The 16,016-nt window shown below is 46.2% G+C and overlaps 1 protein-coding gene across 1 annotated transcript in view; it reads left to right on the top strand.

The window, feature by feature from the left end:
• The first annotated feature begins 987 nt into the window (after positions 1-987).
• Clstn2 (calsyntenin 2) overlaps positions 988-16,016 on the top strand; it is a 646,127-nt gene continuing 631,098 nt past the window's right edge. The window contains exon 1 of the mRNA XM_029555749.1: positions 988-1,133. Coding sequence (XP_029411609.1) covers positions 1,028-1,133 — 106 coding nt within the window. The 5' untranslated portion in view covers positions 988-1,027. The remainder of the gene's footprint in view (positions 1,134-16,016) is intronic.

Below are 16,016 nucleotides of genomic sequence, written 5' to 3'. Positions count from 1 at the left end.
TGTGACGTGTGTGGAAATACAGCCACCGATTAATTCTGAGCCTTTAGTTGATTTTGTCGAGAACCATCAGAGTCCTTCTGCGACCTGGACGTGCTTGAGGGTGTGCAGACTTGTAAGACCCCTGCCTCCAGGGGATATGGCAGGTATTCCCTGCCATGAGATTTTACAAGGCATGACATCAAGTCGGTGTGCTCTAACAGATGCAGTGACAAGGTAAAGGCGCTAACTTCTGAATGGAAAGTTTAAATGTGCCTAATGCAGACCAGAGGTTGCCTCTTTTCGCTTAGCTAGTCCCTCAGCCTTGAGCAGCGGCTGCCCCTGCTGCTCTGCGTTGGCTCCAGGCCAGGAAGGCCACTGCCAGGGAGGTCCTACAACTCCAAGCAGCATTTATGCTTCCCGGCTCTAGTGAGGGCCTGGCGCCCTCCCCAGACCAGGCGGCAGAGAGCGCCGGTCCCCAGACCTAGCCAAGGGCAGGACCCGCGGGGACGTCTGCCTGGCCCCTCGCAGGGATGTCAGTTCAAAGGATGCCTAGGGGTACGCCCCTCGGCCTCTCCGAAGATTCCCCAGGCCCCAGGTGATCACTTTCTAGGGGCGCTCACCCTGCCTCACAGCAGCAGTTCGGAGAGCCGCAGCGGGTACCCCAGGCCCGAGAGTCCCCGGGAGCTGCCCCCTAGGGACCTCACCCATGCGGGGTCGCGAGAGTGCCTGCGAGGCATCAGCCGGAGGAAAGTTGGGGGCAGGAGCTGCGAGGCGGGGAAGCGCGCAACCCCGCGCCAGTGTCCGCGTCTCATGAATATGCACGAGCCACCTCCCTCCCTCCGTGACGTCACGGGCCGTCCCGGGGTGAGCGCCGGAGCCGCTCCGGGTCCGCGCCAGTGAGCGCGGCTGCTGCCGGCGAGAGAGCGGCGCGGCGGAGGGCACCGGAGGCCGAGCGCGGCGGCGACGCCATGGCAGGCACCGGCAGGCCAGGCCGGCGCGGGCGTTGGGCGTCGGCGGCAGCCAGTTGGCGGCGTCGGCGACGGCGAGGATGCTGCCTGGGAGGCTGTGCTGGGTGCCGCTCCTGCTGGCGCTGGGCGTGGGGAGCGGCGGCTGCGGCGGAGACAGCCGGCGGCGCCGCCTCCTCGCGGCGAAAGGTGGGTGCTGGGGAAGTTTCCTCCTCTCCGGGAGGGAGGCAGGACTGAAGAGTGCCGACCGGCTGGCTGGCGCCGGCTTTGCCCACCCTCCCCTATTGCAGCCTCTGCGCGCCGGGTCCCCGGAGTCAGCGGTTCTCTGGCCCAACCCCTGGGTGGGTCCAGGCGCCCCGGAGAAGGCGAGGTCTGCGGAGTGCGGAGAACTTCGGGGGCTGTCTGCGCCGGGGTGGGAGCACCGCAGGCTCCGGCTGTGGTTCGGGAATGCTCGGAGCAGGGCAGGGTGCGGGCGCCGCAGCTGAGAGAAGCAGGTGTCTGCTCTTGCCCGGAGCGGACGATCGGCGGTATCCTCAAAGGAGCAAGCCGAGCGAGCTAGACTGGTGCCCCTACTTGAGGATGCAGTGGAAACTTGTAGGCTCCCAGGAAGTCTTTCCCCGCACCCTGGCACTCCGCAGGTCCCCAGCGCGGCTCTGGTCCGGCTGGGAAAGCACGCCATCCGGATGGGCGCTATGTGATGGGGACGTCCCCACTGCTGCTCGGACTGCGCTCTTCTCCCGAGGTCCGAGTCCCCGAGCCTAACGCCCTTCCTTTTTCCACCTAGTTGGTCTGAAAATCTTGACCTTCCCAACCGTCCAAGATCCTGGCGACCGCTGGCAAGCGAAGTCCCCGGACTTTGACAGCTGTCTGGGAGCTTGGGGAGGAGCGCAGGCTGGGGTGCAGGCATCTGGAGGGCGGGTCTGAAACCGAAGGTCGTGTGCTGGCAGGAGGCGGGGAGGCCTGTTGAAGCCCAGCTGGATTGGGGTGGATGGTGGTGGGCGCAGGCGAGGCCCTTGCAGATCCAGGATGGAACGCTCAGCTTAGTGGTACTTGTTGATTCTCCTCTGCACTGTTGACTAGGAAGGAGGGCTTGTGTTTGGTTTCTGCCAGGTGACGACGGTGGGCATATGTGATTCTTGCAATCTTGCCCGGCGATCTTCTGAGGAATGAGGGTTTTGCGCCTGTTGGAAAAGACTCGCTGCTAGAAACACCCTGATTTAGACCGGTGTTGAGCATCTCAGGGAAGGAATGCTCATCAGATTGAATCGCTCTGGAGGCTGGGGGGTTGGACAGGCAGACAATTTTTGCCTGTACTTTGAGAACTGCCCTTTCTGTCATTTGCAAGTGATACATTTGAGAAGGGAGGAGTTTCTGTTCATTTTAATCTTTTAATTTTTGGTGGCACAATTTTGAAAAGATTTTTATAAACGAGCATCCTTGCTGCCCCCCCAGCCCCCCCACCCTTAAAAAACAATTTCTTTATGGGAGAAGACAGAGGAAAAACTCTATGAAAGTGCCTCAGAGTGATATGATAAAGGAGTCAGTCTCTGGTTTGAAGGATCAATGTAAGATTTTCTTGTTTTGGTAAAAATAAAATTAAAAAACAATGAACATCTAAATCATTTGCTCTCCTTCAGTGCAGGAGTGATATTTGGTTTAGTGAACGCACCTGCTTATAATCCTTCCTGATGCTGGTTTTTGGTATAGATACTGTTTTTTGACACAGATAGGTTAGATTTCATTTAGATTTCCCTCCTTGCCTCCCTCCCTCCCTCTCCTTCTCTTCCTTCTTTTTAGGTTATGGCTATGTAGCAGAACAAATGGCATGTTTATAAGCAGATGTCCACAAAGAGGGTAGGGTGATCACAGCAAGTAAAGATGGGAGAGGTCATGCTCATTCTCTGGTGAGAATGGAAAAAGAGGGAAAGTTAAAAAAAATTAAATGCAGGTTTTCAGTGATTCAGCTTATGTGAATAATTATATGCATTTTAACCAAGATCCTTTATCTTCATCATTTAAAACATATCCATTTCATGGTTAAAGCCAGCCATTTGTCTTCTCTAAAAAAGTTTATTCAGCCGGGCATGGTGTTGCATGCCTTAATCCCAGCACTTGGGAGGCAGAGGCAGGCAGATCTCTGTGAGTTCAAGGCCAGCCTGGTCTACATAGTGAGCTCCAGGTCAGCTGGGGCTACAGAGAGACCCTGTCTCAAAAAGACAACCACCACCACCACCACAACAACAAAATGTTTATTGGCCTTGGGAGTGAGAGCTATCAGAATTCTCCGGTTCTTGCTTCTGTACCCTTTCAGCCAGTAGAGGGAAGCAAAGAGCACCATTTGCTGGTTTTATGGGGTTTTTTTTTTTTTTTTTTTTTTGAGACAAGTAATATTTAATCACAACAGAAACATATATTATGACACTTTAGTTGATACTTACAGTACAGACTTTCATTATTGCAATACACTTGCATGTTATATTTCCAAATCATATACCCCCTAAAGAATGTTTAGGACAATAAAATCATGTGCTTTCTCTGTAATGCTCCTGGCCTCTGACTTTGCTGTTTTTATGGTTCCTATTGTTATTATTTCCATCATTGGGAGAGAAGACCTAGGAGGACCTGTGAGGAAGACTGAACACAGAAATAGCTTTCTTTCTTGACGCACTTCTGTGTTCATATGTAGAAGACCATGGCGAACGTGTGTGGAGCTGCCTGGCAGAGTGGCATGTGCCATCCAGACTGTCTGCCAGTCTATGTTCCCAGCTTCAGGCTTGTTTAAGATGTCATTTCTGTGATGAGCAGTGTGTTCTGCCTTCATATTTGTTGCTTAGTGCTCAAGGGGATCGAGAAAGTGATTCCTGACAACCATTTGTGGTTTCCACAGAGCATCGCATTTTCAATGCAAATGTATTCCAGTTTGAGAAATAATACAGTGGCCAGGAAGTTATAACCCCTCCTGTTTATCTTATTATGACTTGGATATTCATAAAATGTACTTTCCTCGGATCCCTTGACAAACCAGATTATATGTATTACACATGCTCTCTGAGTAAAGCTGGGAAAGTATTCCGGGTATGTCTTAACCAAGAGAAAGAAGACTATGTACTCCAGTCACCTGAAGGTTATGCTAAATTTGGTAAAAGGCTAGTGCTCTCACAGGCTCATGACTCAGTACACACACTTTGCCTTTTTAGTTCCCAACCTTCAGGCATAGAGGTCACACAGGACAGTTCCTGAGTATAGCCCAGCACTTACCAAAGTGCTCACCCAGTGAGTGTGTAAACAAGCCTGTGTGTGAAAGGAGGAAAGCAGATTTTGCTTTCATCTGCAGAAGCTGGTGTTCTGGCTCACAGCGGCAGCCTCATCCTCCCTCCTACAGACTCAAAAAACCATCCTTGACTATTCCACATGGCATACTACAGCGCCTGTTTTGTGAGAGTTGTGTGATAAATTGTCCTTAATCATCCTAGGCACTAAGTAGCACGTGTCTCCTAGGGGAGTTTCAGAGTTACGTCTCCAACTGAAACATGAATGCCAAAAATGTTATCTCCATCTAATCGAAGTGTACTCTGACCTGCAATCATCCTGAGTCACCTGTGGTTCCTGGGCCAGGAAGTGCTGCTTCCCTACCCTGGACCCTCTAGTCTATCCTCAGCTTAATTCAAGCTATTATCCAAATGTGGATATGTGTACATGGTCTTCCCTAGGAACCTTCTGGGCTGGCCCCTCCCAAAAGGTCGTGCCTTTCCCTCCAGCATGCCTGTATTTCCTCCAGAGCTGCCCTGTAGGCCCTCAGAGCTGGAGCCTCTTCCCAGACTCCGCTGTATTTCCAGAGCTGGCTTCAGGGTGTGAGATTAGCCACAAATAGTGTTTGGCTTAGTGAACACACCTGCTCTCAATCCTGGGAGCTATCATTTTTGATATAGACATTTTAGATTTTTCTCTTGTCCTATATCAAGTAAAATTTGGACTTATTTGTCAGAGGAACTTGGGTTTGATTTTTGGCCCTATGACTTTCTCAAGAGATGTTCTGGGACAAGTTAAATACTTGAGCCTCAATATCTCCATCTATAAAGTGGGGATACAGAGCTCCATCTTGCAAGGTAGTAGTCAGGATGGTGCCCAGAAAGATGCATTTCAGATTGTGAGATAAAAGCCACTGACTTGGACTGAAGAGATGACTCAGTGGTTAAGAGCACTGATTGCTCTTGCCGAAGACCCGGGTTTGAATCCTAGCACCCACATGGTGGCTAACAACCTTCTATAACTCCAGTTCCAGGGGATCTAAGACCCTCTTCTGTCCTCCGAGGGCACTGCATGATATGGGTGCACATACACACATGCAGGCATAGCACTCATATACATAAAATAAAAATAAATTATAACAATTTTTTAAAAAGTCACTGACTCTATAATGACTGTAATTATTGATCACTTAAACACATGGTCATAGTGTCAGAGGTTTGATGAAACTCTCCTTTCTGATTTCTTTGCAATTCAATAGTTTTGTCTGATCAGCTCAAAACCCATTCTCTGCTTCTCTGTCTCTCAATCTCTCCTTTTCTCTCTATGTTCTTATACATATATCCTCATACGTATGCATGTATAAGCAAATATCACATGTAAATATGAACACATATGCATATACCTGCTTCTTTTACCACTCTATGAATGCCTTTGAAACCATCTTATTAATCTCCAATCTGGAACATAATGCAAAGCCAGTTGAGAGTTAGAATTAGCAGTGTTTAGTATACACATAAACAAGTGTGTCTTCGTGTACCTGTGCTGGAGATGTGGGAGGTTCTGGTCCCAAGAGGAGGAGCTCATGTGGTGTGATTTGGGTTGAAGAGCAAGATCATCCTGGTGCTCCCTTCCCGGCTCTTTGTCCTGGATGCGTTCTTTTCACCCGTGTCACTCACAGCCTTTGGGACCATTTGTGTTTGTATGGATGAGGGTGATCCAGACTAGGATGACCAAAAAGCAGCTTGAAATTGATCATCGTTTTCTTCTTTGTTATGTAACCTAGCACTAATTGGGCTCTGTGGAACTGGTTCCATTGGAAAATTGGTTTTGAGGAAGGACCTTGGGGAGGACTGAGCTTGGGGAAGTCATTGAACTGAAGTCACTGGCGCTGCACAGGGTAGAGGACTGAGCTGTGAGCCCTGGGGGAGACGCAGGCAGGAGGGGGCAGTGGTGAGAAGAGAATGTCTGTGATGGGAGTTAGGTCCACCCACACATCCCTGGGCTCTGTTCTTTAGCCTAAGCAGAAATGCTAGCTCTCCTGTTGTCATTTTCTCTGAGTGAGAGTTGGATTTAATGGCATCTCACCACAAATTAGAATCACCTAATCACCTGAGTAGGGAGCCTCACCAGAGGACTTGTCCTGATTGCCTTAATCGATGTGAGAAAACCCACCTCAAATGTGGGGGCACCTTCTGGTAGCAGCACAGATAAAAAGGGGCGAGGCAGAAGGAAGATCATCCCCTTCCCCTCCCTTGGCCTTCCTATCACTGACTGGATTTACCCTGTGTTATTGCTGCTGATTTCTTCACTGATACCAGAATTCCCAGGCTTCTATCCTTGGCTAAGGGCCAGTGGATCTACAGGAATCCTCCTGGTTTTCCAGCCAGATTAGGACTGTTGAGGTACCCAGCCTGGTGGGCTAAGAAACTACTGGGTTGCTGGCTTCTCCAGTGTGAGTCAACTACTCTGGTACTACTCCGACTGCCAAGTCACCCAGCCTTAAGGACTAGCAACTCCCTGGTTTTCAGCTCTCAGATGTGAGACAATGGATACTACTTCAATGTAAGTTGATTTAATAAATTCTATCTTCTATCATCTATCATACATATACACACATATGTATGTGTACATACATACACAGAGGATCAAGAAGTAAAAGCATGAGCCAAAACATGGTCACATGACATGAATTTACACACATGACATAAACAACTGCAGTACCTAGTAGCTTCTAGAAACATGGTAGACTATACATGAAAGACCTCAAAGTCTTGTAGAAAAGGAGGAAATTGGCAAGTTTAGAAGTCAGAGAAGCTTTATGGAGAAAATGAAGGGGTCTTGATGGGTGACTAAGCACTGGGTAAGTGGATGGGGTTAGGAACAGGACAGGCAGTATGTACATAGAAATAGTAAGAATGCCTACAATTGGTGCATTGGCAAAAATGAGGGGAAGCTCACCAGAGTAGACTCTTATTTCCTGCATACAGACTCCAGAGCCAACAGAAGATGAGTGCTTATCAGGTGCATGCTGCCTGCCAGGCCCATCTTAAAGCACTTCACCGGTGTCACTTGATTTGTTCTTCCTACCGGCTCCAGAAGCAGGAATGAGCTTGAGGAAAGCTTTGAGGGAGGTCAGAGAGGCTCTGTGGGCCCTGAAGGCACTGCGTCGCTGTCTGAGAACCTTTCAGAATTGCTGTACCAGTATGTTTTATTGGAAGCCTCACTCTCAAACTCCCTTCTTGATTTGGGGTCAGCATGGTTTGTCTCTTTTTTTCTAGGAACCCTGAACCCCTCAGCCTTCTGCCATGCCTCACCTCAAGCAGAGAAGGCAGCTAGCTGTTTGCGATGATGAGTTTGGAGGTGTGTGTGGCACCTGAAAGGCTGCCCAGTTCACTGGCCTCCTGTGACAGTGGTTCCTTTGGGGTACATATTGTCCTCTCCCAACTCCTTTTGAAAAGGAAAGGTTAATAAAAGACTCCATGAATGACTGTGCACTGGGAAAATGAGAATGAGATACTGACAGGTTTGAGTGAAGGGGAAGGAGATAGTTCAGAAGGACAGGCGAATATCCAGATACTTATCGGTCTGCTTTTTTTCTGTTTGATTGATTTTGAATTTGAGGCAAGTCTCTTGTGGCATAGGCTGGCCTTGAACTCAGCATTTATCTGAAGATGATCTTGAAATCCTGATTATTCTTCTTCACTCTTTTGAGTGTGCTGGTGTTATAGGTGTGTGCCACCATGCCTAGCACACTGCTTTTTTTTAATGTCATGGCAAAAGTTTGTATATGTCAACTGCACTTTTCACAAATGGTCATGCCACAGGATAGCAAACAGATATCACAGGACATGCAAGAATAATCAGGCTGCTTGTACTTGGCTGCAATCCAGTACCTGGCAGAGTGGCAAGTCAGATGACTTCTTAGAAGATGCTTTCGTGAAGTCCATGCTTCTTACTGATAAGCAGTTTTCTAATTCTGGGGCAGCCAGTTTGTCTCCAGTACCTTCTTAGGCTTTCCCCAGGTCAATACACTGCTCACATCTCTGATCTGACTGATGATTTTTCCTTCTCGCTCACTGTAAGTCTGTTCTATCCATCTAAAGCTCATTTGTTGTCTGTCTCTTTTAGAATGCTCCAGGGTACAAGCAGCTTCACGTGGCCCAACTTAAGCTCTCATTTTCCTTCTGAGATTCTGTTACTTGTTTCTATTTGATGAAGAGATTCATCCAACTTCCTTGTTTCTCCACATCCAGTACCCTCATCCTCTGTACTAGCCATTTGGTCTGTCTAGAAAGATTTAGAACCTGTCTCCATGTCATCTCTACTACCTTGTTCAGCATCTCTTGCAAATGAAGAAACTAGATTCTGCTTCAGTCCCTTCCCTACTGTCTCCAAAATCTGCTGCCCAGAGGTGTATGAGCCCCAGTTCTGTCCAGCCTGCAAGAAAGTCTAGTCACCAGGAATTCCATCATTACCATGTCTCAGGGTTTTGAGATGGAATTGTCTCAAGTTTCTATCCTTCCTAGCTTACTGCTTTGACGCCTGTTGTCCAAGCAGCATGGACCCTTGATGACCTAAGCTTTTCATTTATGTACTAGCCTTTGGTACCCACATCTGTAGTTGTGTTCTCTTCCCACATTCCATAGTTATTGTTCCAAGGATATGCCGAAAGCCTCACACCGTCCACTTCTCTCATCTCTACTAGTGCTTTAGTCAGGAGCTCAGATATTCCAGGGCAAAGGGCAGGCCAGGAAGTTTCTATGGATAACTTCTTTCATTGTTGGCAGCCTTGACTCCAGAGTGCACAGGGCCTGGTTGTCTGGTGACCATGTCCTTGCTGACAAAACTTCACAGAAACTTCAGTCTTTCTAGGTAGATTCCATACTTGCAAGTCTGGCACAAATGTCTGTTGACCACTTTGCTTCTTGCTTATCTGGCTTCCTCTCCTTTCAATGAACTTTCCAGAAATCTCCAAATGGTAAATGCCTTCATCCTTTAAGGAATTACTGTGCTGAGCACTGTTTTGAGTGCTTTATGGCATTAACTCCCTCAGCTCTCATAGCCAAACAATGAGATATGTGCCCTTATTATCCCTAATTTTTTTTCTTGTAATGAAACTGACAAAAGGAAGTCTACACAGCACAGGTGGGATTTGAACTCACAGTCTAGTTTCAGAATCTATCTCTTAGACTCTGTGCCAGTGATTCTCAGCCCCAGCTGCATAGCAGAGCCTGTGAATAGAGTTGAAAATGATGCTGTGTCTGGACCACCCTCTGTTGAGTTTCTGCTGTCTCTGATCTGGGGAGGACCTGAGCCCTGGCTTGAAGTTCTCCAGGGTTTCTGCTGCTAGCTGATCCAGAAGGTGCCTCACTGCATGGTCCTGCATCTCCTGATGATGCCGCTCTCAAGTGGGGACTTTCGTTCCTCATATTTCACACACCCTTCATTTGTCCCTTGGAGTGCATGTCATCTCCCCATCTCCCCAGAAGACTATGGTTTCCTAGAGGGAAGTGCACCATGTACCTCTGTGAGACCATTGCCCAACATAGTATTCAAGAATGCATCACTAGTAGCACTAAAAAACCCCTGCAGGACTCTGCCCTATGCACCTCTCTCCTGGTCAGGGTCATTTCCTGATTTGGGTCACTGGGAGAAGTTATCCACCTGGTCTTTTCCCTAACCAACTTGGGGCCTTGGTAGATTTTTTAAAATATTAGGTTGTGCATATGAGTCAGGGGAACATCACTGTGATTTGTGAGAGAGTTAGGTCCTACAGATGCCATGGGGAGTTGCATTTAGAGAGGCTGTCAATGCTGCTGTTATAGTTTCTGAGAATGGCCGAGATTCGACTTATTTCTTTGGAATCACTGCACTGAATTGTCAGGTGAAGACTGTCAGTTTTTAGCACATTTTTGTGTCTTCTGCCGCTCTATTTCCATGATGCCTGTCTTATTATGTGGCTAAACAAACATGTAGCCTTCTTTCACATCTGACTAGAAAATCACCTTGGAGTGCCAAAGAAAGGCCTTAGTTTCAGATTCATAGGGTCTGCATCCACTGATGAGGCAGGAGGCCCCAAGCCAACCACTCAGACTGCCGAGCAGCTGGTTTTCTGTAGGCAGGAAGGATCCCATGGTCCCCTCTTCTACCCAAGAAGTTCCAGGTATCCCGACGGAGTGTCTCTGCATGTCCTTTGAAGGGATAAAAAGCTAAGAAAATAAAGTGATCATATTTAAGAAATTTGTCTTGAGACTTTGGGACTCTAAACCCCCAAACAAAGCCTTACATCTTTCCTTTTTTATCTTGTCTTATAGACTTAGTTAATTATATTTTTTAAGTTTGAATTTGACATGGATTCCCTCCCCAGTCTTTGATGTACAGTATGCTCTGTTGATGATCCTCATGGTTATGCACTGAATGCAGCAGATGCAACTCTTAATATTCAGGAAGAACCAGTAAAAACTCTTAATATTATGTCAAGTTGATGTGTCCATTTTCCAATTTGCATGGATAACTGCATTGCAGCAAATTAATTAAAACAGATAAATGTTAATCTAATGCATGCCTCCTTGTGATTAATGAAATATACCCATTACATGAACATTTGATTTATTATTTTAATTTATAAGATGCTGAATTTTCCCATAAAGTTAGATATAGTAATAGAAGACGCTGACCCATATATAGCATTAGGAAAAATAATCACATTTCTATAAATTAATCACTCTCTAAAAGGATATAGTTCATTAACACTGTGAACTGAAAGTGTTAGATGTAAATTAGATTAACCTTTTTAGTGACACTTCCATTTATATTGTGCATTCTCTTCAAACTTAAAGCACTTTACATATATTAATTCAATTAACCCTCCCCAGACCCTTGTTAAGTAAGTACATATATCAAAGTTGGAAGGGAGGAGAAATGAAACCCTTCAAAAATATTGAAGAAACCTGAGTCATTGATGCCTCATTCTTAAGCCAAATGCTACAAAGAAATGTCGCTTTATTTTACAAAGTATACCCCATCATCTCTGTGTTTATTGGGGACAGCATCTCTCTAAGTGGGTATAGCTCTCTAGACCTTTGTACCTCGCTTGAGCATCCAGAAAGTCTCTTCTTTGGGGCAGGCTCTTAATCTACTTTCATTCCCTGTACTCCATCATCTGGACACAGAAAATAGGAGCTTGTGATCAAGATCTTGGGGTGCCAAGGAGCAGTGGGAGGTGGGTGAAGTTTAACCTTCCCACTCCTTCAGCCTGTCCAGGGGAGGGGTAAGATTTCTATTTCTTTACCTGCTGGGGTGGAGTGGAGGGCCAGAGAGAGCAAGAACCGGTTAACCATCCAGTCCAGACACCTGTTTCTCAGGGCATGTTTCCTGAGTGAGGAGCTGGGTCTCCATATATAGCTTGCCACTAATATTACCCCATCTTCTGCAGAGGTCATGATGTTTAGAGGACTTTCTGTCATTGTACAGGTCCATGCTGATTGATATGCTCCTGAGCAGAGGAAGGGAATGGAGGATGTCTCATTCTAGAAGCTTATGAACACTCAAGGGAGGAGACTAAGAATTTCCCTAGCTTGAGTATAGATGAGTTTGGTGGCATGTTCATCTTTCCAACTCTTTTTGTCCCTTCAAGCTCTCAAACCAATAAGTTCATTTCTAGAGATGGATTTAGAGCACATTCGACAAAAACCTCCCTTTTGGAATGTAGATAACAGCCTGCCTTGTCACTAATGATGCCAAACCTACCAAGAGTAACAACTAGCCCAAAAGATTAAATCACTCATGGTTAGACATGAAGTTAAGGACAGAGAAGTAATTTTGGAGTGTGGAAGATTCTTCTCCATGCTACTGAAGTTAGAAAATCACTAACTTTGGTCATTTCAGCCAGCATGCAAGGACAGATGAGCCCACACTGCCCAAGAGTCTCCCTTCAGCATGCCCCCCACACTTCTCAGCCTGCGTCTCTCTGCTCGTTGCCCTAGTTTCCGTCTATGCCGCGGTCTGGAAGAGGTGAAGAATTAGAGTTTAGAGCCTACAGCTGAAAGCCAGTTTACTACTCAGTAAACTCGTAGACTGCTGGAGATGGGACAAAGCGCTTCTTTTAATTTTAAGAACTTTATTTTCATTTTCCTTTGGATATTTTTGTTTGTGGAAATATGAATTGCCATTTAGAACAGAAAAAGGAGGCTAACTTAATTTATAATCAGAGTGAAAGGATTCTACAATTGAGCCGTGGGTTGCATGTACCCAGCTTTAAAAAAAATTTTCTCTTACTTTTTTTTTAAAGGAAAGCCAATTATTTCAGCTTTATTGCATCATCATCAGATATGTCAAGATGTCCATTTCTTGATTATTAATTCTATGAGTATATTTAGGACATTTCAGTAATTTACTCTTCTTTGAATTAGATGCAGAGAATAAAGCAGTTTGTATTCCACGTACACCTTTCCCCCTTTGAACTACTTCCCACTTCATCTCTACTCCAGTTTTCCAAATCTAAATTCCAGTTTTTGGGAGTGTAATAGGGGTCAGGGACTGTCTGAGAATCTTTACTTTAAGACATAGATTGTTCTAGAATTTTCTTTTTTGTCACTTTGGACTCAAGCCCCACCTCTTTGTCTTAGAAAGGGAGGGGCTGCAGATCTGTTACCTTCAACCTTCAGAATTTCTCTTGTCCTACTCTCCCCATCTTACTGTGTCTCTGCCTGCATCCAGTGCTTCAGGGTTACTCTCCTGATGTCCTTGGTGACTGTGTCCTGTCATTACCCTAACATACTGCCAATAATGATGAGAACCATCACCATGTTTGCTTGATGATGTATTTTCCCAGTTGCTGGAAAATGTGACTGAAGGCATCTTCTGAAAATGTGGCTGTGTTCACTGATCAGAACAAACCAATCTCAGTCAAGACAAAGGTTTATATGAGCCACATCTTCACCCCAAATCATCTGGTTTACACTTCCACCCATAAAGTTTCCTTTTGGAAATTGGAGCTGCCCCTGCTCTAGACTCAAATCTACAAGACATTAGCACCCTCATGCTCTACTTCATCATCTTATCAGGAAGGAAACGTCTCTGACTTTGGCACATGCTAATGGCACATAATGCAGATCTTATATAACCTGCCATGTTTGGGGTAAGCACTCACATGCTAACTCATTAGTTGGGTGGCAGACTGGTGATACAGGTATGTCTGCAGGCATGTGAGGCAGAAAGGTCTCAGTTGTGTTTAAACTATATTCAAATGGTAGCAGCCTCTATGCCCAAATGTTGAAACATATCTCATGGATGAGCCTGTGGGATACATCTGCTATGACCTATAAGCTGGCCATCACTGGCCACTGATTCTTAGGAATCAGGCTCTTGTCCAGGCTGAATGTCAGCTGTGGTGGATCTTGAGTATCTGTTTAAACTTGAATCCTGATAGAGGACAATCTTGTCTTAGAAGCTTCTGTGGCTATGGGAGGATATGGGCACCTTGGTGTGCCCTCTCCTCTGAACCACGGCAACTTCTGGCAATGTTGGAGGGCAGGGTGGGGTAAGACAGGGCGTGGCTCCTCCTGTCCAGCTCTCACACTTTGTCCTCAACACCGTGATCTGTAGGACCTTGTCCTGGCATTTCTTGCTCTGTATGTGCACCTCAGTGTCCCAAGAGAGTTCTGTCTTTTGTCTTGTCACTGAATGCTGTCTCCTAACTTTTGCCCTCCTATTTCAGGCAGCTCAAGACCCAAGATGGATAGGGTGGGCAGCCAGGGCTCTGTGTGTGAGCTTCATTGCTTAAGAGCATTTGGTGACCAACATTCTCCTTGCCGGTGACTGTAGTTCTCTACTTCCTGTCTGTGGTGGATCTTTCTTCAATCCAGTTCTCTATAGACCTTGGTGGTTTTTCCTCTCAAAACACAATTAATGATCTCCTCTGAGCAAAATTCTTGTGTTACTTTATTTACTTTCAGAATAAATCTCCATCCATTGGTTTATCTTTAAAAGGCCTTTAGTGGATGCTACCTGTTCCTGTACTAGAGGTAAGGTCCATGTGAACAAGCTTGACACCTAGCCCAGACCCTGAGAGAGAGAGAAAGAGGGGATTCTTTCCCTTTATACTTATTCCCACTTGAGCTTGACCCGTGGGGTGACCCGGTCCTTGCCTAACTTGGCTTCCTTGTGCTCTGCGTTGAACACTTTGTCCAGCTGGTTTGCTGCTTGCTTTTCTCTGCCTGACCACCTGGCGGTGCCCCTGAGCCCCAGTCACCTTTTTCAGGACTGAATCCCTGAGTACCTCTTGCTTTCAAGAGGGGGTCCTCCTTCCTCTCTGTTATCATAGAAACCTCCCTGTTGCTCTTAGATGCATCAGCATCACCTATCTGACTGTCCTTCACTAGACTATAACTCTACCTGTGTCCAAAGACACCTGCTTACACACAATAGGTGAATGGAGGTAGACAGAGCTCCCCGTGACCCAGGTCTTTGCCTTGTGGGGAAACCTGGAGATGCGATGGAGCACTTCTTGATTTCTCTTCATGCCCTGGGGTCACCATTGTCCTTCTCTTTCGTGTGTGCATGTTAGACAGTGGCTGTTGGAACTACAGGATCATAAGTCAGCATTCTGAACAGAGGCTACTATCATTGGCACAGGCTGCTGCATTCAAGGACAAGGATGGTGGGTCTGTTGGGTGAAAGGTAAAGTTAGGGGAAAATAGAGAGTCAGGGCCCTGAACCTCTGTGGCTAATGATTCTGGGGGCAATTTCTGGAGTGTGTATCTTTCTTGGAAGATTAGTGTAAATTAACCACCAGTGAAGTCATGTAGTCCTGAGCGTCCCCTGTTCTCTGTAGCAGAGAACATCACGTACTACTGGAGAACATTGTCTGTCACGCACTGGTGAGATTTGAGCTGTAACTATTGGCTGCTGCGGATCTGACATTCTCCCTTGTTGCTCCTTGAATCCTCCTTGCTCCCATCAGCAGTCTATTAATCCCCAGACTGTACATGTCCCAAGTGGATAAGGCATGCCCATTTCCCAAACAGGTCGTTAAAAATGATTTACCATTTATATCAGATGCACGTGTACATAGAGGCAAGGATAAGTTTTTTAATTGGAAAAGCTTTGTTCAGTTAAAGTGGGAGGGTCACATGTGATGAGGCCTGTGGATTTCTAAGCCCACAGCCAGAGCATCAGGGAACCAGGAGGAGGTGCTGATTTCTAGTTAAGCGGAGATTTCAAGGCTGTGTGTAGAGTCCACAGAAATGAGCAAATGGGAATCTCTCTGAAGCCAGAACATTTACTTTGGGATCTAAGGATATACTGGTTCAATTCTGAGCATTAAAGCATGACTCTGTGCACAGGAAATACCACCCTTCTGAGTCAAATAAAAGCCCAGAACTTCTGAGGCTGGTGTAAGGAGAAGTATCTCCTATGGAATGGCCACCAGAACTGGGGCTGTGGGCTTTTTGCAGTGAAAGGTAGATTCCTGATGGTCATGATTTTGCCCTTGAAATTCCTTTCCTCCTAGAGCTAGGAGTTATTCTAGAAATAATCCTGCCATTGCCTGTGTAAGCCAGGGAAAGACCCAGACAGGATGCCTCTCTTCCCATAACTCTGGCTCAAATGGGAACAGCATTGTCCTTGAGAAGAAATGTGGATTAAAGAGGTTTTACTAAAATTTTTGGGTGGGTAACAGGGAACAGACATAAAGGATCTTAGAACCAACAGTTTCTTTTTTACAACATGAATTTTGTGGTGCCACCATTATTATCCTGAAATGAAATTTATTGACACTATTTTTTACTTATATACATAATTTAGTAAGTCAACGCAATACCT

Source organism: Nannospalax galili, unplaced genomic scaffold, assembly GCF_000622305.1.
Source record: "Nannospalax galili isolate Female #2095 unplaced genomic scaffold, S.galili_v1.0 scaffold2886, whole genome shotgun sequence".
Classification (NCBI taxonomy): domain Eukaryota; kingdom Metazoa; phylum Chordata; class Mammalia; order Rodentia; family Spalacidae; genus Nannospalax; species Nannospalax galili.
The sequence above is the reverse complement of the archived record's forward strand: the minus strand, read 5'-3'. Positions and strand labels throughout refer to the sequence as shown.